The sequence below is a fragment of the Fulvia fulva genome, chromosome 2, assembly GCF_020509005.1.
Source record: "Fulvia fulva chromosome 2, complete sequence".
NCBI classification, from domain to species: Eukaryota; Fungi; Ascomycota; class Dothideomycetes; order Mycosphaerellales; family Mycosphaerellaceae; genus Fulvia; species Fulvia fulva.
Window position 1 is genome coordinate 5,538,733 of NC_063013.1, and position 22,633 is coordinate 5,561,365.

The window sequence follows — 22,633 nt, forward strand, 5'->3', positions numbered from 1 at the left end:
GGTAGTCCACAGCTCAGTTCTAATGCATGCCCAATCTGCCACACTTGCACGGCGTGGTCGAAGTGTGGAAACACGAGGGATCAAGCTTCTTGCTCCAGATCTTGTCGATAGTCGGACGTCGTTGCATCTCGTCAATAGTCAGACCATCCAATTTGAAGCCATACATGTCGACACAAGTGTGCGAAGTATGATCCCATGCGAATATCATACACCGGTCTGTGCGCTCTCTTTCGCTCCGAATGGCCTCGAGGCAGGCTTGGTGAGCTTCTTCCTTGTATGTGACTTCCCTCTTCTTTGGCGTGTTGGGGTCCGGACTGCGGAGGAAGGGCGGAGTCCGTGGGATGTTGATGTTGATCGGCATGTCGTTGACGTGGCTGGAGCCGAACCTGTTCGGGTACGTATCTTATGTTTGAACCGCGACTCGGGGGAAGTGTTTGCTTTTGGTCAAAGAAGCTGCGTGTCTCGTGTTGAGAGAACGACTTGACTCTTCTCCACGGCTCTGAGAAACACAGGCTGCTTGAAAGACACTTGACGCGAGCATCGCCATGGCTAGATGTTTCGCGCCGGCTTAGTGAGCAGCCGTTAGCAAGCATGACTTGGCACTCTCAGATAGTTGATTGATCTGAGGAGATGCCCGGACGCCGGAATGGATTGTTGACCGTTTACCAGAAATACCATTGCTAGATGGGTGCCGTATACATGGTTGGATGTGTCCGCACGTGGCTGACGGGATCCAGCATGAGCCATCTAAGCTCATGACTTCTGGCGGTTGCAAGCTGAAATTCAGTCTACTGCATAAGTCGGCATCGGGCGCTCTTTGATGTACGCTGTGTCCGCGCAGGCCAGGTCAAAATCCAAGAACGACATAGATGCCGATGCGTTTCCGTCTAGGAAGAGAACTGAATGGTCGCAAGTGACCGGACAGCGTCAGTTCATCGTAAGCCCTTGTTCGAATGTGTGATGCGGCGAGACTGCGAGAAGCTGTGGTGGTCAATAGCTGTGCTGAGTGGAGTGGAGATATCCTTCATGCTGCATGGCCTTCTTCATCCTCGCCACGTCTCGAATAATGCGTTCCACGGTGAAGACGGTCCCTCTCCAGTCTTTACGGTGGTCGCTTCCACGATGTCCGGTCTGGGGGTTTGCTTCTCTGCCTCTTGATTCACCGCCACCTCGGTGCTCTCTCCCTGCGCCTCCTTTGCCAGTCTCTGTGCTCTTGCCGCCAAGCGCCGCTCCTTCAGAATCTTGAGCTCCTCTGCAATCTCATCGCGCTCGAAGGGGATCTGATGAGTCTGTCCTTCCTTGGGCCAGAAGTCGGGCACGTTGAATCTCGAGTGCAGGTTGATGCCGAAGTAGTACATGAAGCCGATGGGGAACATGATGTACATGCCGAACTACATGTACATTCTATCAGTCTCGTCGGCTCCTGTCGATGCAGAAGTCGTTCCTCACCTTGAAGACTTCGAGATGTGGGCCACCCATGATTGCGACAGTTCGGTGATGATATGTGTTTTGACGCTCACTTCAAGACAGCAACAAACAGAGTACACGCAATGTCGATGTAGCCCCGTCGGTGTCGATGAGCGCTAGACGCGGACTCATGCTCAGACCATAGAACTACCCACATTCTGGACTTTTGGTCCGAGCGCATGGCAGAAACACACGCACGCATAAATGAGCCGGGTAAGGCGGCATGATCGCGCTTCACGTGTCGCACCTTGACGAACCCATTGGCTCTGATACCAGGAGCATGGGTACGTGTACACAGTCCCCGCGACGACGCAGCCCATGTGGTCCGCAGCAGTCAACCATGCCAAGGCTAGTGCGCGTCCAGGACGTCGACGGGCCTTCCTCCATCGCCACCACCATGTTCCAAGCCAAGAGGGCAGCCGGGGATGGATGGCAATTTCCAAGCCATACTGCTCCTCTCCATCGCAAGGATGGTCCTCTTTGAACGCGTCCTTGCGCTTGCCCCGCTTCTGCTTCAGCTTGGAGATGCACAATCAAGATATGGCAGTGCAGCAGCCAGTGCGCCTGGTGTTAGCTCTTTCGTTGCGCCATCTGGCTAGCCTACGTCGGTCTTCTCGTCCTACTACCCATCTCCGACCGGGCAAGAGCCCCAGCCAGCAGTCTATCATCCGGTCCTGAACATTACCTGTGTGCTTGCTCAAACAACTCCAGACAGTCGTTATGCTGACATCAGCCAGTCCCTGCCAATTTGACCAATCCAGACACGATACCAGACAATGATCCCGACCCCGTTTACTACCCCAAGCCAGTCGCGAACTTGACCAACGCAGAGCAGCAGAAAGTCACCGAAAATGTGGTCAAGCAGGTCAAGGAAGTCATCGCAAGTCCCTGCTTCACCAGCAACTGCTCCAAATGCATTGCGGCACTTTCACTCGCCAAAGGTGCTGCCGATTTTGCTCCCAGTCTTGTTCCCGCAGCTATGGTCAGCCTATGCAACGAGACCAGCCTGCACTCTGCCAGTACTTGCAAAGAAGACTTCGAAGCTACCACTTTCGGTGCGATCTGGACGCAGGTTCTGGCATTCGCGGATGTCAGTGGGCTGGATGGGCAGTATATCTGCCACTCTATCTCGACCTCATTCTGCCCGGCGCCGCTCACGTCATCTCTGAATACCGCGAACTTGTTCCCAAAGGCCAAGCCGGAAAACGCTACAGCTCCTAAAGCAAGCGGGAAGCGTGTCAAGGTCCTGCATATGAGCCATTTTCACATCGACCCACGTCACAAAGTCGGCTCTGAGGGCAACTGCACTTCTGCGTTGTGCTGCCGTAACAACAACGATAATACTGCACTGCCGCATGGACAAATCAGCTTTCCAGCGCCGCCTTTTGGCTACTTTCAGTGTGACACTCCCTACGATCTGGGATTGGGCTGCGCTTCAGGCCGTGGGCCCGTTGACTGGCACTTCAAAGGACGACCCACTGGGTTGGACGATATACACCGGTGATCTTGTCTCTCACGACCCTCAGACTCAGCTCAATCGTGCATACACCGAGTATGCTGAGACGTCCGTGTACAACTACCTCTTCAAGAAGTACCTCACTAGACCTGTCTTTCCTGTCCTTGGTAACCATGACACCAATCCAGAAGCTATCGATGCACCTCATTCACTTCCTGGGCCACTTGGACAGCAAATGAGCTGGAACTACGACCATGTTGCAGCGCTGTGGAAACATGAAGACTGGCTCGATGATGCAGCAGAAAACCAAGCTCGAGTTCACTACGGCGCTTACAGCATCAAGAACCACTATGGCCTACGCATCATCACTTTCAACAGTGACTTCTGGTACAAGAGCAACTTTCTCAACTTCATCAATACCAGCAATCCCGATGTGAGTGGAACGTTCAAGTTCGTCATTGATGAGTTGCAAGCCGCTGAGGACGCCGGAGAAAGAGTCTGGCTATTTGCACACGTTCTTTCGGGATGGGATGGAAGCAACCCGATGCCAAACCCTTCCAACCTCTTCTATCAGATTGTCGAGCGGTACTCACCACATGTCATTGCCAACATCTTCTTTGGGCACACACACGAGGATCAGTCCATGATTTACTACGCCAACAACGGCACAAAGCAGTCGCTTGACACTGCTCTCAACAATGGATGGATTGGCCCATCAGTCACTCCTCTGACCAACCTCAACAGTGGCTTCCGAATGTACGAAGTCGATACCGGCTCTTTCGACATCTACGAAGCGTACACTTGGTACACTGATGTGCATACTTTCTCAAATATGACCCGTCAAGGACCTACCTTTGAGCTTGAGTACTCTACTCGTGAGACGTATGGTGGAGCTGCTGGGTGGCCACAGGATGCACCGCTGAATGCCACATTCTGGCATGCGGTCACAGAGGCAATGGAGAAGGATCATAGTCTTGTTAGTAAACAGAACACATTGACGGGCAAGAGCAGCATCAAGAGTCCGAACTGCACCAATGCTGCTTGTGCTGAGGCGAGAATCTGTTAATATGAGGTCTGGAAGTGTTGCTCTGGGTCAGCAGTGTCCGCAAGGTTATGGGAGTGTGCAGAGTGCTTTCTCGCCCAAGTCGTAATAAATTTCCAGAAGGACGCGATATGTACAGTAACATATATCACAAAGGCAGCACATTGAGCTACGATGTCCTCCCGATTTCTTGTCGTGTTTTAAGAAACCTGCATGAAGCTTCGAGCGCTCTCACAACTAGATGCACTATCATCACCTGTTCTTCCTTACACATCTTGCACGCCATTGCTTGCTCTTCATGCTTGCGAAGTCCCAAGTCTGTACGCTCTCGCGTGGAACGGGCCACCGGGGGAGCTCAAAAATAATCCCAAAATTGCTTCCCTTCCACCCCAACTTATTACTTACGACGAGTTCAAAATCAAAGATTCAGTCCACTGTTACGGAAACATAGATAAGGCTGCGGGCCCGCTTTACTTATTACCAACAAACAAAAAAAAAGATGGTACTTTCAATGCATCGGCCGCTGGTTTATAGTTAGAACATGCATTCGCAAACACATGGCGGAGTAAGAACTCACGGAATCGAACCCGGGGCTAGCCGACAAAGCAAGTGAATGCAATGGCAACGGCTAATTTTACCACTAAACCACCAATGCTGGTCGCAAGTCGTGCTTGCTGATGAAATTTAGTCGAGCAGTGCCGTATATGTACCTTTGTCTTAAGGTGCGGTGGGGCAGCTGTCGCTTGCTGGGATCCGCTGGCAAGCCTCGCAGGCTCCAGGAGTTAGCTCTGCTGCATTTCTGGCCGAGGAGTGAGCACATGGAGCAGATCTCGCAGCTCTGAAGCGCGGTCCAGTCGCCAGCTCTGTACATACAGAGTGACAAGCAGTCGGATCACAGAAAGAATCAGTGTCAATGAAGATGTGGTGCCATGTGGTTCGGTGGTCGGTGGACAAAGTCGGTGAACAAAGTCCGTGAGACGTAGAATGACTTGGCATCACGTGATATCGCACGGGCCTCTCACAGCCCAGAACCACCACAATTGGAACTGCCGAGAATGCTTCTGTTTGGCACAATAATGCATCTACTCAAGCTTATGAGGGAGGAAAGCAACTCCAGGAACAACTTAACGGTACTTGCTGTCTATCTCTACACCTGACCCAGTCTCACACAGGGAAGGAGGACTACCCACCCATGTACCCTACTCCTACACCCTACTTCAACACCCCTGAACTCGGTCCCGCATACCCACCATTGCGATACATTTCAATAACAGCATTCTCATCAATCGTCGCTGCCGTCTGCGGTCGCGAGTAGATCGACGAAGGTATCGGCGCCCTCTTTGTCGGTCTCTCAACACTCAGACTCTGCGGCCTCACGGAAGCACGACTGTAGTTCTGCGTGCTTCGATCGACAGGCTCGTCTTCGAATGGGTTTCGGATTCTGTACTCCTGCGACACGGTCTTGGCTTCAGCGTAGAACTCACGTTGCACGGCGCTCATACGTACATGACCTTCAGAAGCGAAGGGAGAAGTGTCCGCGAACGGGGCGTACTCTTCTTGCGCTGGTGATCGTAGCGGTTGAATAAGCGGAGCTGTTGAGGAGGCACTGGTGGGTGTTTGCGCCCATGAGTCGGGCGTGTCCTGCACCATGGCGTTAGTGACTTTGACGTGGTCCTCTTGGCTGAGAGATCGGTCTGGACGTACTGGCCTTGAGCGGAACTTGTAATCACCAAGAGCAGGCATACAGGACGGACCTGCCACCGGTCTTGAGTTTGGTGCAGGATGAAGCTCGAAAGGCGGATTCGAGTTTACAGCGCTGGATCGATGAGGACTGCCGGCTGTCGAGCTTCTGGCCTGCTCCACGAACTTGTCGATGTAGTCGCGAGGACCATGTGGGTCGACCGATTTGTTTGCCTCGCGCGCTGCTCGGAGTCTCGAGCCACATTCCCACATCCCAAGAATCGCAGGCTCTTCCTTATAGCTGAACTCGACACATGATCTAAGCATTTCCTCAAAGAAGTGCACTCTTTTGCTCTTCTTCCAGTTTTCAGGTCGGAGCCCTGCGATCGTAAGAGCCCCGAGCGCAGTGACAGCTGGACCACTCTGTGCGATGTGGCCAAGTTTGCACACTACACATTTGGTATCGAGGAAGGACCAGATACAGCTGGGACTTGGATCTCTGCCGAACGTCTGCCTAAAGTGCGTAGGCTTGAGCCAGATGGCGTTCATATCTTGGAGCAAAGCAATTGGAAGGCTGTCAACGAAGTCGTTGCCTCTGATGTCGGTCCATCGCTCAAGTGCTTTGAGAGACACCTCATCTTGAGTGACGCCAAGGATACTGTCCAAGGGAAGAGGGTTGACCTTTTTGTGGGTTGAGCATGAAGATGTCATGAGAGGATACTTAGCTTGAAGATGGGCAGGAAGGTCAGCTATGCGCTTCTTGATATCATCATGGTAACAGGCTGCCGCAGAGGTGCCAGGAGGGGGGATCGGGGCTGCGATAGAGGCAAGCTGGACAACGTCCGCCTTACTCAGGTCCTTGTAGTCGATCGTGTACTTGGAGGACCGATGGGAGTCGTGGTGGTGAGTGTGTCTGTGTGACATGTTTGCGTATAGTCCGTCCCTTGCTGTCATGGAATCGATGGTGATGATTGGTGGCTGAACTTTGGGTCTTGTCTGATCTCGTTTCTTCTGCGTCGTGTGTTATTCCTACCTTCACTGTGAGACACTGCCTGCAGTGTTGTGAAAGTCGGGGTCTCGTGAGCGCAGTCGGTGAACGTGAAAAGCAAGGAAACACAAAGCAAGCAGGCAAGCCTGCAATGCCTGGCAGGTAAGATATATATCTTTTAGTGTTCTCTGGTACAATGCATTATGCTCGTACAATGGAGCCTTTTATCATCAAGACCTCGTCTTTGTTATCGTTTCACCGTGACCTTGTCTGACAATCCAATTCTGGTCATTGGAGGCATACATCGAAGGCTTAAGACAAAGAGCATTATTTAGCGACTCGCTTCGAACGCTCAATATGAGGAAGTTGTTGCGCGAGGATAGTCGACCTATCTCTCAAAGGTGGAATAATTGTATCATGATCGTGTGCGGCTCCCGACTTTTACTTTAAGTCCGGAACTTGGCCTCGTGCATAAGAAGCACGTAAACGTATTTGATAGAGAAGCTGGGTTGAGTCCCACACAGGCCGCGTGCGTGTGTTGAGTGCAGGAGATGCACTGAACCAGTACCATTCCCTGATCGTGAGGCACGCCGCAAGTGCAACGGATCAACAGCCGACCTGGCTGAGCTGCCCGTCGTAAGTCGTGTTGCGCGTAGGGATTTTCCGGGAACTGATGGGTAGGTGACACCGAGTGCGGCTGATCCATAGACATTACGCTCCATCTTCGGTTGTGAGCGTCCAGCGCGGTCTCTGGCCACTCGAGGCTGAGACTAGGTGTCTGTGCTCCAGCGATGGAATGCTGTCGATCAGAGTGCATGTCCATGGGAGCAGTGTCGATCGTGGCGGCCGCCGAGCTCGCTGCGCGTCGCTGGCCATTTCGACTGGGGGTCTGTTTTCGAAGACTGCCTCCACGCCGCAGCTGAGCGGCGGCAGCGATAGCGGCTCTGGAAGGTGTCACTTTCATCGAAGCTGATGAGCTTGAATGAGGTATGCTCAAGCCTTCGAGGTTCTCCACAGGGGGGTCCAGTTTCGCGACCTTCGACTTCCTCTCCTCACCTCTGGCGAAACTGAGAGAGGCGCTGCGGCTTGGTGTTTGGTCCTCCTCGTCTTCCTCCTCATCACTCGTGTCGCTGTCGAACAGGCCTGGAAACCTCTCTTGATACTTGTCAAGCATCGACTTGCTGGGAACAAGGCTTGGCACATTCTGTGTCACTGTCCTCGCTCGGCCACTCTCGTCAATGGTGAGTATGACAGATGCACGCGGTGTGATTCTTCTCGATTCGGATATTGAGCCAAGTGGCAGTCTGCCAACGCGCTTCATAGGCGATGCTGTCCGTGGTGGCTGCAACGTGCTGCTGCTGCGACTTAGGCTTTCGCTGCTGTTGGCTCTCGGTGCGCTTGGCGGCCTGGCTGTACCTGTGGTGTTGCTCCGTCGAAGGCCCTTGGATGTACTGGACGTCGTCGATACAGTGTCCACCGACGATGTAGTCTCGGTACGCTTATGTTCGGCATTTCCACTGTCTTTGCGCTTAGTCTCAGACTTGGGCGCAGTGATTGGCGGTCTGTTAGGCTTAGTGTTTGACGACTTCACGGGGCGTATCGGTGAGCTGTAGACCAGAGAAGGGTCCACACTTGCTGTGGTCATAGCAGGGATTGGAGGTGCCTGCTGCGATGTAGCGACGGGCGCTGCGGATGCTGGCCTCTCGAACGGCGGCTGTACAGGGAAACTAGACATGGCCGGCGTGTTGAAAGACACAGTCTGAGCAGCACTGGTCTGCATCGTTTGGGTGGGCCAACCCATGGGACCTGATGTCGTCGGTGAGAATGGGTCGTCTAGTCTGCGTGGCTGCTGCGAGTACATGGTTGGATTGGGCGCCTGTTCCCACATGATCTGTGTCTGAGGATAGATAGGTGCAGACTGTGGGCCAAGGTTGGCGAACTGAATCACCTGAGGCGAGAACTGCAAGTGCGGAAACTGCATAGGCATTTGCTGCTGACTCTGTGGTGGTTGAATCGCGGCAGGGACCTGTTGCGGGCTAGCAAATCTTCTGGATGCGATTGTCGATGGCGTCCCGAAGGCAACGAACTGAGACGGCGTAGGCTTCTTGACAGATGATCCCCGCGTAGGGGGAGGCGTCTGTATCTGAGATGTGTCGAAGGACATGGCAGCTCTGGGCTGTACTGGTTGGCCATTGGAGTACCCGTACACAGGACTCACCATTGCCGGTGGGGCACTAGATTGTGTAGGAGGTGGCATCGCCGGATGTTGGAGCATTGTGCCATTGGACTGCATATTGGCGTAGTAGTTGTCCATGTCTGCCGGCATCTGCTGCTGTCCTTGCACCGGCGTCATGATAGCGTAGTCTGGCTGATGGGGTGTAGCATAGCCAGGCATCTGCGGTGTGCTGAAGGCATCGTTGAAGTGGGACTGGAAGGTGCCCGTCTTGGGCGTCTGATAGACATGCTGCTGAAAATTGCCGGCCGTGGGTGTCGCCGTGGGACTTGGGAAGGTCCAGTCTACGGCACTGAGCACAGTATCAATATGGGTACAGCCACGACTTGCCCGTGCGCACTTTGCCTACCCATTGTATGTGTGGTCGAACTCCATGACACTGTGCGTTCTGTCTGCCGCCCTGGCAGGAGTGGGAGCAGCCCTTGAGTGACGGCGAAGTCTCTATTCCGAATCTTATTGCATCGTCGTCTCCACTCTGCTTCGTCAGGTGTATGGGACCGGTGTGGGCGGGCCGGGAGACGGTTTCGTGCCGCGTTGGTCAGAGCAACAAAGGTCGAAGGGAGGACGACGGGTGGGGTGGTGGGCGGATGGCAGGAGTGGATGGGAGGATGGGATGAGGTGAGGCGAGGTGAGGTGGGAGACGGGTAGATTCTTGCGGTCTGCAGAGCAGCTGCTGAACAGCACAGGAGCACTGAGCAATGGTACTGGTAGCTCTCCTGGCAACGGATGCAATTATTCCAAGGCTGCAGACACTCTACAGGGCATGGCTCGCCGCAGCGCAGTACTCATTATTGGCGGAGAGCAAGAAGAGCACGGTCGTGTGCACTGTGCCGAGCAAGGTACAAACGGTGCGGCGGGCTGTGAGCGAGATGTGTGATGATGGCATGGCAGTTGCCATTCCTCGGTGGCATGGAAACTAGACATGTTGCATGCATCTCGGAACTTGATCAAGATATGTGCGATGCGAACGCAGGCACCGCAAGCGAGGCCAGGCAAGCCCATGCACCCATGCACCCATGCACCCATGCTAGCTCTCTCGCCAGCCCGCCGTTGCTCTTCTGGCCTGCATGCAGCATACCAAGTCAGAGTGTGGCGGCCACTCAGTGTCGAGCGGAGTTTGGAGAGCTATCTCGTCGCTCATTAAGCTTTGTCCAATCAAAGTTTGGGCGAGATCTTCCACATTCATTCAACATTGATGAAGCCCTCAACTAATAAGCCATCCTCCGCACTCTTTCACGCCTTCTGTGCCGTGCCGTGCTTCCTTTCCCATCACTTTCTCATCAAGACCTTCCATACTACATACTGATGAGAGACGTGCTCCATGTATCGAGATGCTGCTGCAAAGAGCGTGTCATGACCGACTGGTCATCAATCGCCGGCGCCGATCAGAATTCAGGCCCCCTGCTTGCTCTACTGCTCTATTGCAGGGACACTCCCACGTGACTCCGAGCAGCCGGTACGCCCACACTCGTACACGGTACCTTGCACAAGCGTTGCGTGCTCTGCAACGAAGCTTTGACCCTAGGAAACACACACCTGCGTGACCTGCTGGTATGCCACCGTCCACTCTGCTGCGAACCAGTTTGTGCCACTTTTCGCATGCGACGCTTGACGCCTGCCATGAATCGCCTGATTGCCAATCACCCAGCTCGCATGCCGTGACTCCCGTATGCACACCACCACACCTACAACACCGTATCGACAATCTCTCATGAGCGCGCCTGTCGCTCGAGCGTCAAACGTGAGATCCAGGGTCCACTTTGCGGACGAATATCGAGTGGTAGCTTTACGCCTTTGCGCCATCAATCGCACGGAACATTCTATCCTATTGCGCTGCCCTCTCATCACATACATAGACAGATGAGTGAGCGTCAGATGCCGGGCCAGGATACCATGCTTGAGACGGGAATGTCTCACTTCGCCTTATCTCCTTGCTTATGACTGCATCATCGACTGCAGGTACCTACACACACTTGTATTCATTTGACTAGCGAAAAGTGAACACGATTCGTGCTGACATAACTGCGGTTGTATTACTGCCTACGCATCTGCAGAGCACAAGTTGCCGCAGCTGCCCGAACCATCGTCCGGACCCATGTATATCAAACCATATCCTAGACTTGCTTTTCAGGGTCACTGCGCACAAGCTGCTCCGCGACGCCAGGACTCTGCTGCCCTTCTTCGATTTGCCGCCGCTTCTCTTGGTGGTCCGCTTTCTGTCGTTTCAGTTCCTGACACCACTTCGAGTTTGCTCTAATACTCTCTCCATACTTGATGAACACAAACGGTATAACTCCCATCGCTATGCTCACGAATCCCAGTAGGCTACAACTCCAAGCAATGCCCAAGGTAGTGTACATAGATCTCGCTGCGAAAGGAAGCACAACTCCAAATATGCTTCGTGAACAAGATGCTGCGCCCATAGCACTCGCTGCGAACACTTCGTAAGCGTCGATGATATAGTTGATCAGGGCCATGAAGATCAATAAGAACCCAATGCCAAACGGTATAGCAGAAAGCGTAGGAACAATCCAGTGTATATCCGATCTCGCGGTCCAGCCGAGCCAGAAAAGACTGATGGCAAACAAGGGCGCTCCCAGCAATGCAATGGGGAGCCGAACATATTCTTCCTTCTGCGACCAAGCTGGGGGCGGTGATTACGATCTCGCTTTGTCCAGGTAGTGCTCCCAGTAGAGGTATATGCCAGTCGCGAACACAGATCCAACGCCAATAGGAAGGAATGTCAAGCCCACTTCTCCAGCGTTGAAGCCATAGATTCCTTCGAATGTGGTCGGATACGCCTGGAAGAAGAAATAGAAGACAGCGTATACCATGCTGAGATAGAGGCAGCTAAATAGCACGATCCATTCGAACAGGAACATCCGGACTGGGCGTGTAAGGACCACTGTGACAAACTCCATCCAGTTCTGCTCCACAAGCTCTACCGGTGCAATGATGTTCTGGTCACCAGTCTCCTTTCTAAGCTTCTCAGCACGTCGTTTCAGCAATATCGGACCATATGTCTCAGGCAAGAACAAGACAAACGGCCACGTCACACCAGCTATGATGAGTGCTATCCAATACGCCCATCGCCAGGAGATTGGCGCAACGAAGCCAGAGATGATCGGTCCAGCAAGCGGGCCCCAGGTTGTGGCAGCCATGAAGGCAGTGACTGCACGCCCTCGAGTTTTTGGTGTGTCGAAGACGTCGGCGTACATCCCGCCGACGACAGATATTGGTGTGGACGAGCCAATCCCGACCAGCAGTCGCATGACGATAAGGCCCGAGAATGTCGGAGCAAGAGCGCAGCCCAAGTGAAAAGCTGTAAAGATCACAAATGTGCCTATGACTACCCACTTCCTGCCAAATGATTCGCTCATTGGAGCGAAGACCTTTCGTATGTCAGAACTGTTGTAAGCGACCGCAGGACTGGACTCACCAAAGGTCCTAGCACATATCCAACAAGGTAGATGGACACCGGCAGCACCAACAAGCTTTCGTTCGTGATGCCAAAATACTCCGGTGTCTGTTTCGAGGCACCTGATGGTAATGCACTCCCAATTGTCGAGTTCATGACCAACGCTATGCAGGTCAATGTAATATAAATCTTCTTGGTCACGCTCCAGTTGTATGGGTTTTCTGGATCGCCCTTTGGGAACGACACAATGGTCCGTTCTGCCACATTGTGCTCGCTGGGGCACCGTGAAGGCAAACTTGATGCATATCTAGAATCCTGAACTGACTTGATGTCGGGGTATCTAACCAAGTCGACATGGTCGTTCGCGATGATGTGCTTCCTTTCGGCACCGGAATCTGTATTGTCTCCCACGAAAGTGCCTGTAGGTCTGTTCAACCCGTGATCAGCCTCAGATGTAAGAGATCTGTCGTCGTGACCATCTTGGCCATTGTGCGTCATGTTCGGTTGAGTAAGAGGGGATACATAGGTTTGCCGAAGGCAGAGTGGCAAGTTCAACAGATAGCAGATCTATTTTGAAGATGTGAATAATAAGGAAGTTGTCATGATTTGCTTTGATAGAACAAGCGTTGTGATGCCACTACACGCCACTGACAGCATACACACATGTTGTGATCGCTTGTTTCAACCTTTCCTTAGCTGAAGGTGAACGGGAAGTCGGCATCGTTGCCCAAGCTTCTAAGGTACGTCTATCATCTTGCCGACCTCGGCTAGTGTGCCGTCCCGGGTTGGCATATACTCGGCGTGGGATAATCGAGTTGCATGCGTGATTCATCTGCATCTGTCATGAAGGTGCATCGTCCTGATTGGATCTCAAGTGTTTTTCCTGTAAAGATTGACAGGCCCGGTATGCGTTGGCGGGAGCGCCAAGACTCGTCTTCCGCAGAACCGGGAGCTGAACCTGAAGCGTCCTGTCGAAGGTAGCAGTCTCCATCAGGCCTCCAGGTTTATTGACTTGCCGAAGCGTCCATAGAGTGCAGCCTTGAGCTTGTTCATTTCTTCGCGCAACTCGGTGAGCTTGTCTTCCACACCTGACACGTCGGTATCGATACGTTCCACAGCTGCGGTGAGCAGTTCCTGGACGTCTGGTACCGGCAGGTTGAAGAACGAGTCTCCAATCTTGTAGCTGCGCTAGGTCAGCCAGAAGCCACAGCATCTTAAAGTCGACTCGTACGGGACTTTGTCATCTTCATCTGCAAGCTCCAGCTCTGTGGAGATCTCCTCGAGATCCTCCTTGTCTTTCTGATTGCACTTGGTTAGTTTGACCGATTGTGGATTCCCCGAATTCATGGAAACGTACCTGCTTGACTTTCAATTCTTCTTCCAAGGTCTTCTCTCTCGAGTGCAGGCGGCTGAACCGATTTATCTTCTCCTGGTCTTCGCGGCGGACTTCCTTTTCTTCGCCGATCTGCTCCTCTTCCTCGCGGGAGAGCTGTGGTGATTAGTGCCCGGTTGATTGAGATGAACGATACGCTACGTACCATGCGCGTTCTGGACAGCATCTTGACAGTAACGTCGATGGCCAACAGGTTGAATGCACGACTGACCTGAGACGATTGCAGAACACGTGCGGTGGCGCTAACATTGACAGGGGTACAAAGCCAAATTCGGGGCAGGTCAAGCGGACCAAGAAGCAGGCACCAAGGCCCGAGACACAAGTCGTCCAGAGCTGCTCTTCCCCCTCAACCGCAAGTCCGAATGCTTTACATTAGAGACCTAGACCATAGTGCCTTTCTGCTCAGACACAGTCACGGGCTCAGTCCCTGCGGCTATACCGGACGCACGCACGAGTAGGCTGTGCCGAATGTCAGTGATTGTGCGAAGTGTTAGTTGTGCGCATCATGATTGCGGCTGTCGCAGATCTCATGCCAATTACCGCACGGAGGATGGAGGGTACAACATCGCGAGACTTTGAAAGACCGAACAGAAAGCACACTGGATTCTGCCCATATAGAGCCAGGGCCATGGACAGACGAGGGGGTTACCTATACAATGCTGCCGCACTCTCTTGAGCACGACGATAACGATAGGGTAGCTTGGCTACTCCTTGAGACTTGTGAGCGTGTTAGCGCAACGCTCGCGCTTCGTCTGTTGTGCGTCGAGGATCAAAGATATCCAAAGCTCGCAGTGAAGATCGTCGTAGCTCGCTCTCTGGCGGTGCGGCGGACACCACTTTCGTCCGTAGCCTTTCGAGTGACCTGCTTTCGCATCTTACCGTTGCCGCACTCCGGCTTGATCTCCCACTGCGCGCTTGTGTGAGGACAATGATAGTTGAGAGTGTTTGGTTCGTGACGTTTCGACGGCTTTTTGCTTTCGTTGCTGCTGTCTAGGCTGCTTGTGCTATTGTGCTACTCGAGCCTTCCTCGACGACCGGCATCATGCGGTATCAAAGCGTGCCTGCCTTTCCGCTCATTGCAGCTCGTGTTCGCTGTGCTCCTGTGAACAAATCCATCCGATGCGCCGTAGGTATCATGCAGAAACGTCGCGCGGGCCCATCTAATCGCCACCACCGACTGCGCGTGCTGTAGAGTATCGTCAGTATGCTGCGGCAAAGGATCCCATGGGCCGATATGTGGACACATACTGTAAACCTTGCAGGCGCTGTGTCCGATCACTTGCTTGATGACACCCTTCTCCTCGAGGTCGTTAAGGGCCTTGCGTGCTAGCGAGCCGTTGATCTTCAGTCTGTCGACGAGGACGGCGACTGTGATGAGGCGGTATGACTGGACATCCTTCTGGAGCTTCTCGCCAGTGTTCTTGTCGAGCACCACGGCGTGGTTGGCCTTGTCCTTGACTGTGCGAAACTGTCAACATCTCTCCGGTACACGCCCAGCGCTCCCGATTGTGTGCGTACCCTTGCCCTTGGACCACTTCTTCTTTTGCTTCTTGCCACCTGTTGCTGCTGGCGCCATGTTGTCGGTGATGTGGATGGAGTGGACGATCTGGTGCGAGACTTCGAGGTGGGAAGTGCGCTTCGCCAAGAATGAAGGCCAAAAAGTGGAGTAGATGATTCACGTGCACGGGTGGTCGATCGGTCGCCTTACAATTCAGGCAGGAACATCAGTCGCGCTTGCTGTCCCTTCACCTTCAACTTGCTGGCTGCACTGTTTCAGTTCCACTCCCACAGCCTCTCACACCTCGCACCTCACGCCTTGCTATGCGGTATAGCGACTACTGGTAGCAGAGATGTATCATCTCTTCAAATCCCTCTACCTTCACGCCACCAGCAAAGAGGAGTACTCGATCCTCTTGCTGGGGCTCGACAACGCGGGCAAGACGACATTGCTCGAGCAGATCAAGAGCTTGTACAACGATGCCCACCAGCCCAACCTCAAGACCGTGCCGACAGTAGGTCAAAATCTCAGTGTCATCGATCTACCAGAACTCTACCTGCGGGTCTGGGATGTAGGTGGGCAACACTCTCTGCGCAATCTCTGGCAGTCTTATTACAGCAGTTGTCATGCCATTGTCTTCGTCATTGACAGCACAGATATCGGCGACGCGGATATTGAGAGATTGAGCAAGGGCAACGTGAGAGAGGACGAGGAAGGCCGTCTGGACGAGTGCAGGATGGTGCTGGAGGACGTCCTACAGAACGAAGAAACCGAAGGTGTTCCGATCCTAGTTTTGGCCAACAAGCAGGACCGCGAAAACTGCGTCGAGGTTGTTCGGATCAAGGAGGGCTTGGTGAGGAAGGTCTTCGAGGGTGAGAAGGGGCAGAACGTACGGGACAGCAGAGTGCTGCCACTGAGTGCCTTGACTGGCACTGGCGTAAAAGAGGCCGTTGAATGGTTGTGCAGTAGAATCAAGTGGAACAAGGAAGCGAGGCCACCAGTGATGCGGTGAGCGTGTGGCTTATTGCACAGCAGCGCAGCTCTCAGAGCGTGTTGGGTAGATGTCGAGTGCACGAATTCGCGCTCGCATTTTACACGCCTCTGGTGTCCATATGCGGGGAGTTGAAGTGTTACGCGGCCACGATGCGAGGGCAGGCACCAGGCGCTCACGCTTACGCTTACCAGTGCTTCCTGCTGCTGCTTCTGGCCGGGCCTTCTCGCTGCCGGCTTACCGACGCATGCCTTCCAATGACGATGCACCGGTCACCAGCTACATGTACCAACCGATTGTGCCTGCAATGCCGGTCTGGGGCCTTGCGTGGCTACTACGCTTGCTGTAGTTCGACTTCATTGTTACAGCGGCTCCGGTCCAGACGATCACCGGCGTCCTGCTTTCCCGTGCATCATCGGTACGACATGTTTACAGCCACCCGAATCGTACCTTGGTATTGAGTATCGTTTCTCAGCAACTCGCCCATGTGTGCTTACTCCTGGAAACCTTGAGCTCTTCGGCATCAACACCTCGATCATCAGCAAAGACCGTCACCAGAAGCTGCATCACTCATTCTTCCAATTGACGCCCATCGCTACCTATCACTCCTAAAAGCTTCCAATTCCTGGTATCGACATGCGCTCACGACGAGGCTCATTCGTGGATACTGGTGATCAATACACCGAACCTAACGATGTCGGTGAAAAAAGAGCCCGTGAACTATATCAGTACTACAGGCCTCAGAAAGAAGCCAAGAATGAAGTCATTTTCCTCCCCTACCCGGCCACTGTTCTACAAGCACATGCGCAACTGGCTGCCTACCGCCTTGATGTGCAACGCGCCTTCGTAGCCCTGGTCGACAAAACCAGCTCCTACTTCGTTGCCGAAGCCACGAAGACACTGGATCTCGAAGACAATAGCAGATCTGAAGCAATGGATGATGGCGTGTAGTGTGGCAGCACCTCTATGCCCAAGTCTGGTGGTCTGATCGAGTGGACTCTGAGTCAGGATCCTCGTGAAGAGAGAGGACAGCATATTCCAGCACATTTGGAAATCCTGGACATGACGAAGGATGATCGCTGGAAAGACAGCAACTTTGTGACTTCTCAACCATACTTCCGCTACTACTGTGGCCTGCCGCTACGCACCGACAACGACATCAAAATTGGAGCTCTCTTTTTGCTCGATACACGGCCGCGCGAATCGACAAGCCTAGCTCGACTCAAAGGTGAATTTCTCACGTTGACTTCAGATTCATCAAGCTTACTTATGTTGTAGTACTGAACACCATCGCGCACAACATCATGGTACATATGCGGACTGTCAAAGAGTCGCATGAGAAACAGCGTGCCGTTCATATGAATATGTGCATGGCGGACTTCATCAATCCCGAGCACCGTTTCCGCAGTCGGCAGCTACATCCACCGGGAAGGTCTGACTCGCGGGACGCCCATCAAAGTGCTCCTCAAAGTCCGGCCCAGCTCTTGGATACCTCTCCATCGCATCATATGCCGAATGGGGATTACTTCCACGAGGATGAAGAGTCCGAAGGCAATAATGCTTCGCAGAGCATCGCAGAAGACGCGTTCCATACAGATCAACATGCACAGGCTCCTTCGAGCACAGAGGATGCCAGAAGCAATGGGGCCTCGGCCGCCGGTGTGTCGACACACACACGTAGCAGCAACAAGAAGTCCACTGAGCCTGCCGATGACAACGAGATGCATGACGCTCTTCCTAATGACGCTCTTCCTAATGACGCTCCTGGCGCACAGACTGCTCGGAGTGTACCTGAAGGGGATGATGAGGCTGCGGAGGAAGCACCGAATCCAGAAGATTCGCAGACAAGCATCCAAGGACCTTTTAGAGCCGATGCACAAGACTCTGGACACGATGCATCGCTACCAGTGCCGGTCAACGAGCTGAGGGACTCGAACAGTGAGCAAAGTCAGGTCACGAGTCCAGGTACCGACTCTCCCCGGGGTCGGATGGTGCAGCGATCTGCAACTGAAACATCCTCTGTTAGCCCGCCACCCAAGAAGAATATCACCGAAGCGGATCACCAGCGGGTGTTCGATCGCGCTGCATACTTACTTCGTCAGGCTTTGGACTTAGAGAAAGCCGGCGGAGGCGGTGTTGTTCTGCTTGATACAAACGCTCTCGCGGACAGCACTGATCCAGCGATGAGAAGGCAGCCATCACAACACGACGAGAAGGGCGATTTGTCGAGGCCTCCTTCCTCTGACATGCTCACACCCAGTGGGCAACCCACGACTGCGCGTCAGACCAAGACAGCTTACAGTGGAACGATACGGGAGAGAGTCGTGCTAGCTGCTGCATCGATTCAGCCATCAGGAGAAAGTCCGCCCCAGAATTTCGGACGGGCAGACCCAACTTGGAAAGTCACATTGTCGCCTCCCGAGCTTGCCAGAATGTGCAGAAAGCATCCAAGGGGCAAGCTGTTCAATCTGCCAGAGAACGTCGGCACGTCTCTTTTCGACTGGGAGGGTTGCCCTGTCACGGGGAGTCTCTCGTCTAAGCTCTATGAGTTGGTTCTTCTGCGTCGACAGTTCCCGGATGCCAAGCAGGTGATATTCGTCCCGATGTTCCACGCCAAGCTGAACCGCTGGACGTCTTGTCTCGCTTATACCAACTCACGGATGCGGATATTCTCGTACGAAATGGATGACCTACCAATACTCTCGTTTTGCAATTCGATCAGAGCAGAAATCGTTCGGCTAGCCACTGTCTTTGCTGATCAGCAAAAGAGCGACTTCATCGGATCTGTGTCGCACGAGTTACGAAGCCCCCTTCATGGCATACTCGCGTCCATCGAGTTTCTGCAGGACACCGAGTGCGACGCTTTCCAGAAATCATGTGTGGACACGATGGATGCTTGCGCACACACTCTGCTTGATACAGGTACGCAACATAGCAGTGAAACTCGCTAACGTTGGCTGACTTTGGCAGTCGCAATGGTCCTGGACTACAGCAAAGTCAACACTATGAAGCGCAAAAAATCGGACGATTCATTGTCACAAGACTCTGATCGGCAAGAGCCAAAGATGCCGACCACCACGAGCTTGAAGAGCGAGCCATTGTTCGCGACCGATCAAGAGTGTGATATCGCTTTGATCACTGAGGAGGTCATTGACGGTGCGTTGCTCGCCCAAAGCGAGTGATAACATTGCTGATACTTTACAGGGCTGGCCACCGGTCATCTGGCAAGACATCGTACCAATGCAGGCTTTGATGAAGCCCCACAAAACTTCAATAGCAGCATACATGACAGCCTGCGGCCAGAGTTGCGACGTGTCATGAACGCAATACGTGTTGAGGTCGAGCTAGTGCTAGACATCCAAGGACCTTCGAAGTGGACTTTTGCCACACAACCTGGAGCTGTACGACGCATTGTCATGAACATTTTTGGCAATGCCCTCAAGTATACGAAGCATGGACACATAAACGTCTCCCTTCGCTTCGTCAGCCAACAAGGCTCGCAACATGGGGACCAGACCGTGAAGTTCGACCAGCGAGACAAGCCAACAAACGTAAAGCTCACAGTCACCGACACTGGGCAAGGTATCTCACCAGAACATCTGCGCACGAAGATCTTCACTCCTTTTGCGCAAGAAAATGCCAAGTCCGCTGGTACCGGTCTCGGGCTCAGTATCGTCAGGAACATAGTCAACATGCTCCAGGGTGAGATTGACATCAAGTCGATCGTCAATGTTGGGACCATGGTGATCGTTACATTGCGTAAGTCATCTCCTTTATTCTTGTCATCACGCCGGCTAACACAACGCTACCAGCTATGAAGAAAGCGAACCCCGATAAGGCAGCCCGGGCACCACCACCAGCATTAATTGCAGGACAACCAGCCTCGTATTTACAAGTCAAGGATCCCAGCATGTCGGCTTTACAAACCTTGCAGAATCCGCCACAGGTCGCTATTTACGAGCCCGCAATGGAACATGACAGCTTTGGACAGTCGCAAGGTGCCGTGGCCGTGCATGCGGCGCTTGTCCAGTACTTAACCGGGTGGTTCGGCTTTCCGACTCTGCAAACATGGGACTTCGATCTGCCAGCACAGGTCCTCGTTGTGGACGAAATACACCTGCCGACACTGCTCGCCCGACGACCGCAATTTCTAGAAACTCTGTCTCGGCAAAGTTTGATCATTCTGTGCGCGAATGTCGCTCGTCAGGCTGTATTAGCCAAAGACATTCAGAGTACGAGGGTCGAGTTCGTTTCAAAGCCATTCGGCCCCTTCAAACTGGCAAGAGCTCTGCACAGAGCCCTGGAGAAAGCTGCAACGACGTCCACAAAAGTCAGAAATGTCGTCCTGGGAGTGGATGATGCTGGCACGTCAGCTCTCGGGTTAGCTAATGCTTCACCTGACGAACAGAAAGCACTGCAACCCGGAATCGTCTCACCATTGGAGTGTCGTCCGAGTGCTGCATCAAGCCCAGCACAATCACCTGGGACACCTGTCGAAGAGATCAGACGTGATGGTTTTCCATTCACTGCCAAGCAGACTCCGCCGCCTGTTTCGCCTCGCCCTGGAGTGCACGAGGTAGACCCAGAGGCTAGCTCTGTCGGGCGACGGCAAATTTTGCCCAGCTCGCTAAAACCACCCCCACGAATCTCATGTCTACGCGCAAATACCGAGATCACCACAGTTCCTCGGCCTTTACCAACACCTATCCCGGAGAAACCAGCATCATCCGATGATCTTACGCTGGTCCCCGGGCCGAGCTCAGCGCTTGTTCCTTTCTCTATCTGGAACACACCAGATACACCGCAGACCAGAAGACCTCGCCTACTCCTCGTCGATGACAACAGACTCAATCTGTCTCTCCTTCACACCTTTGTGAAGAAGCGTGGGTTTCTCGAGGGCTTTGCTCGTACAGCAGAGGACGGCGCTCAGGCGGTCCAAAGCTTCGAAGGCAACGACCCCGACATCATGTTCATGGACTTATCCATGCCTGTCATGGATGGACCGGAAGCAACTCGCAACATTCGCAGTATCGAGGGACTGAGGCGCACCGGGAGTGATCGTGATAAACTGGCGGCCGGAAAAAATGTTCTCGCGAAGAATAAGCAACCGGCGCTCGTAGTTGCCATCACCGGCAATGCGAAGAGCAGCGATCAGACTGAGGCGTTCGACGCTGGACTTGACGTGTATATGACGAGTAAGATCGCCCCGGCCGCTGACGGCTTCTGCCCCTTCCTTGGAGACGCCAAGGCTGACATACGTTGCTCTTAGGACCCGTCAGCTTCAAGGAGGTCGGAAAACTGCTTGCGAATTGGAGGGAGAGGGCACACCCGGAATGAACGGACGCTGCCTTACGAGCAGATGATCATGTCAAAGGGAAGTGCTGGGGAGCAGGAGGTCAATCAGGTTAGTTGGGTTCAAGTAAGGAGGCATCTATCTGGTCAGCTACAGGTTACAAAGACCCTGAAATGATGAGACCTACACCAAGCATAGCATACCACTGAAGGGAATGTTCATTGGGGAGGTTTTAAGTGGTACTGTATGCTAAGCTCAAGGGCTGTCAGCGATCGCTGCACTGCTGATCGCTTCTCCTCACGGTTAGCTCATCATGGCGCTCTGCCGACCTTTGTTTCTAGTCAACTTCTCCTTCGTCTATGTATATCTCTCAGACGAATGCCGTCGCCTGGATCATGCCACGTTGATGTCTAGAGATGCTGCATGCCACTGATGTCTCAACACGGAACAGAATCAGAACCAAGACCATCTCGCAAAAGGCAACGCTCGCCTCCTCCGAGCACCTTCTGAAGCTGCACTACCGAACACACCGCATCACACTCTTCGTTCACTGTCACCGACTCTAGTCACAGTCAGGCAAGTTATTCGACGCTAGCTACGTCCTTCGATAGCGTCGCTTCTTCCTCAGACGTCGCGGCAGAATGCGAGACGTCCAGCTTGACCCGAGGCACTTCGCCCAATGCGGCACGAGATCGACCATATGAGCCATTGCCATCGCCCAACAGCATCAGAGTGCTTAGTCTGTTGCCAGCGACGTCTCGAAAGGATCCGCTCAGTGCCGACTTACTCATCGTTGATCTTGACCATGGATGCGCATTCGAAGCGCTTTCATTAAGCGTAGCGACCGAGCGCTAGCCACACCGGAGTACGAGCTTGCGAGTACGTAGGTGAGGCGTCAGCGAGGGAGTGAAGCTCTATACCAGCCCTCAACTAGCCTTGGCGCCCGCTCTGATTGGTCAACTTTCAAGTTTTAGGGTCACGTGACCTGCCGCACTGTGCCTGTTGGCGAACTCGCAAACATATACTCGTCGCTAACGCCTATGTCGTCGTATAATAAGCACTGTACGTCGGGTAGCGGTAGCGTGGATCGCACGCTACTTTGCAGTCTAGAAGGGTTGGTAGAGAGCTCCACTCCGCTACGCTTACCTTTGGAGGTTCACAACCGCCAACAGCA

At 53.5% G+C, this 22,633-nt stretch overlaps 10 protein-coding genes across 10 annotated transcripts; 3 read left to right on the forward strand and 7 right to left on the reverse strand.

Moving 5' to 3' along the window:
- Positions 1–19: 19 nt before the first annotated feature.
- Positions 20–361, reverse strand: CLAFUR5_03448 (uncharacterized protein; the record flags this gene model as incomplete). The annotated part of the gene is made up of 1 exon (XM_047902596.1): positions 20–361. The coding sequence occupies one exon, from the start codon at positions 359–361 to the stop codon at positions 20–22; it is 342 nt and encodes a 113-aa protein (XP_047757575.1).
- A 682-nt stretch (positions 362–1,043) lies between these two features.
- On the reverse strand, positions 1,044–1,479 carry CLAFUR5_03449 (uncharacterized protein; the record flags this gene model as incomplete). The annotated part of the gene is made up of 2 exons (XM_047902597.1): positions 1,044–1,391; positions 1,450–1,479. The coding sequence occupies 2 exons, from the start codon at positions 1,477–1,479 to the stop codon at positions 1,044–1,046; spliced, it is 378 nt and encodes a 125-aa protein (XP_047757574.1).
- A 413-nt stretch (positions 1,480–1,892) lies between these two features.
- On the forward strand, positions 1,893–4,074 carry CLAFUR5_03450 (Sphingomyelin phosphodiesterase 2; the record flags this gene model as incomplete). The annotated part of the gene is made up of 5 exons (XM_047902598.1): positions 1,893–2,036; positions 2,067–2,154; positions 2,205–2,899; positions 2,937–3,942; positions 3,980–4,074. The coding sequence occupies 5 exons, from the start codon at positions 1,893–1,895 to the stop codon at positions 4,072–4,074; spliced, it is 2,028 nt and encodes a 675-aa protein (XP_047758395.1).
- A 1,103-nt stretch (positions 4,075–5,177) lies between these two features.
- CLAFUR5_03451 (uncharacterized protein) lies at positions 5,178–6,569 on the reverse strand (the record flags this gene model as incomplete). Its single annotated transcript, XM_047902599.1, has 1 exon — positions 5,178–6,569. The coding sequence occupies one exon, from the start codon at positions 6,567–6,569 to the stop codon at positions 5,178–5,180; it is 1,392 nt and encodes a 463-aa protein (XP_047758504.1).
- Positions 6,570–7,048: 479 nt separating this feature from the next.
- On the reverse strand, positions 7,049–9,241 carry CLAFUR5_03452 (uncharacterized protein; the record flags this gene model as incomplete). Its single annotated transcript, XM_047902600.1, has 2 exons — positions 7,049–9,158; positions 9,216–9,241. 2 exons carry the CDS (start codon positions 9,239–9,241, stop codon positions 7,049–7,051), a joined length of 2,136 nt encoding a protein of 711 aa, XP_047758396.1.
- A 1,739-nt stretch (positions 9,242–10,980) lies between these two features.
- CLAFUR5_03453 (Major facilitator superfamily multidrug transporter mdrA) lies at positions 10,981–12,782 on the reverse strand (the record flags this gene model as incomplete). The annotated part of the gene is made up of 3 exons (XM_047902601.1): positions 10,981–11,440; positions 11,528–12,258; positions 12,306–12,782. 3 exons carry the CDS (start codon positions 12,780–12,782, stop codon positions 10,981–10,983), a joined length of 1,668 nt encoding a protein of 555 aa, XP_047758505.1.
- A 492-nt stretch (positions 12,783–13,274) lies between these two features.
- Positions 13,275–13,843, reverse strand: CLAFUR5_03454 (Prefoldin subunit 4; the record flags this gene model as incomplete). The annotated part of the gene is made up of 4 exons (XM_047902602.1): positions 13,275–13,467; positions 13,516–13,583; positions 13,642–13,773; positions 13,823–13,843. The coding sequence occupies 4 exons, from the start codon at positions 13,841–13,843 to the stop codon at positions 13,275–13,277; spliced, it is 414 nt and encodes a 137-aa protein (XP_047758397.1).
- Positions 13,844–14,837: 994 nt separating this feature from the next.
- On the reverse strand, positions 14,838–15,253 carry CLAFUR5_03455 (40S ribosomal protein S25; the record flags this gene model as incomplete). The annotated part of the gene is made up of 3 exons (XM_047902603.1): positions 14,838–14,863; positions 14,926–15,135; positions 15,196–15,253. 3 exons carry the CDS (start codon positions 15,251–15,253, stop codon positions 14,838–14,840), a joined length of 294 nt encoding a protein of 97 aa, XP_047758398.1.
- A 274-nt stretch (positions 15,254–15,527) lies between these two features.
- CLAFUR5_03456 (ADP-ribosylation factor-like protein 3) lies at positions 15,528–16,187 on the forward strand (the record flags this gene model as incomplete). Its single annotated transcript, XM_047902604.1, has 1 exon — positions 15,528–16,187. The coding sequence occupies one exon, from the start codon at positions 15,528–15,530 to the stop codon at positions 16,185–16,187; it is 660 nt and encodes a 219-aa protein (XP_047758399.1).
- A 615-nt stretch (positions 16,188–16,802) lies between these two features.
- CLAFUR5_03457 (Response regulator mcs4) lies at positions 16,803–21,503 on the forward strand (the record flags this gene model as incomplete). The annotated part of the gene is made up of 7 exons (XM_047902605.1): positions 16,803–17,111; positions 17,175–17,394; positions 17,445–19,088; positions 19,137–19,322; positions 19,371–19,925; positions 19,979–21,361; positions 21,436–21,503. 7 exons carry the CDS (start codon positions 16,803–16,805, stop codon positions 21,501–21,503), a joined length of 4,365 nt encoding a protein of 1,454 aa, XP_047758400.1.
- Positions 21,504–22,633: the final 1,130 nt, after the last annotated feature.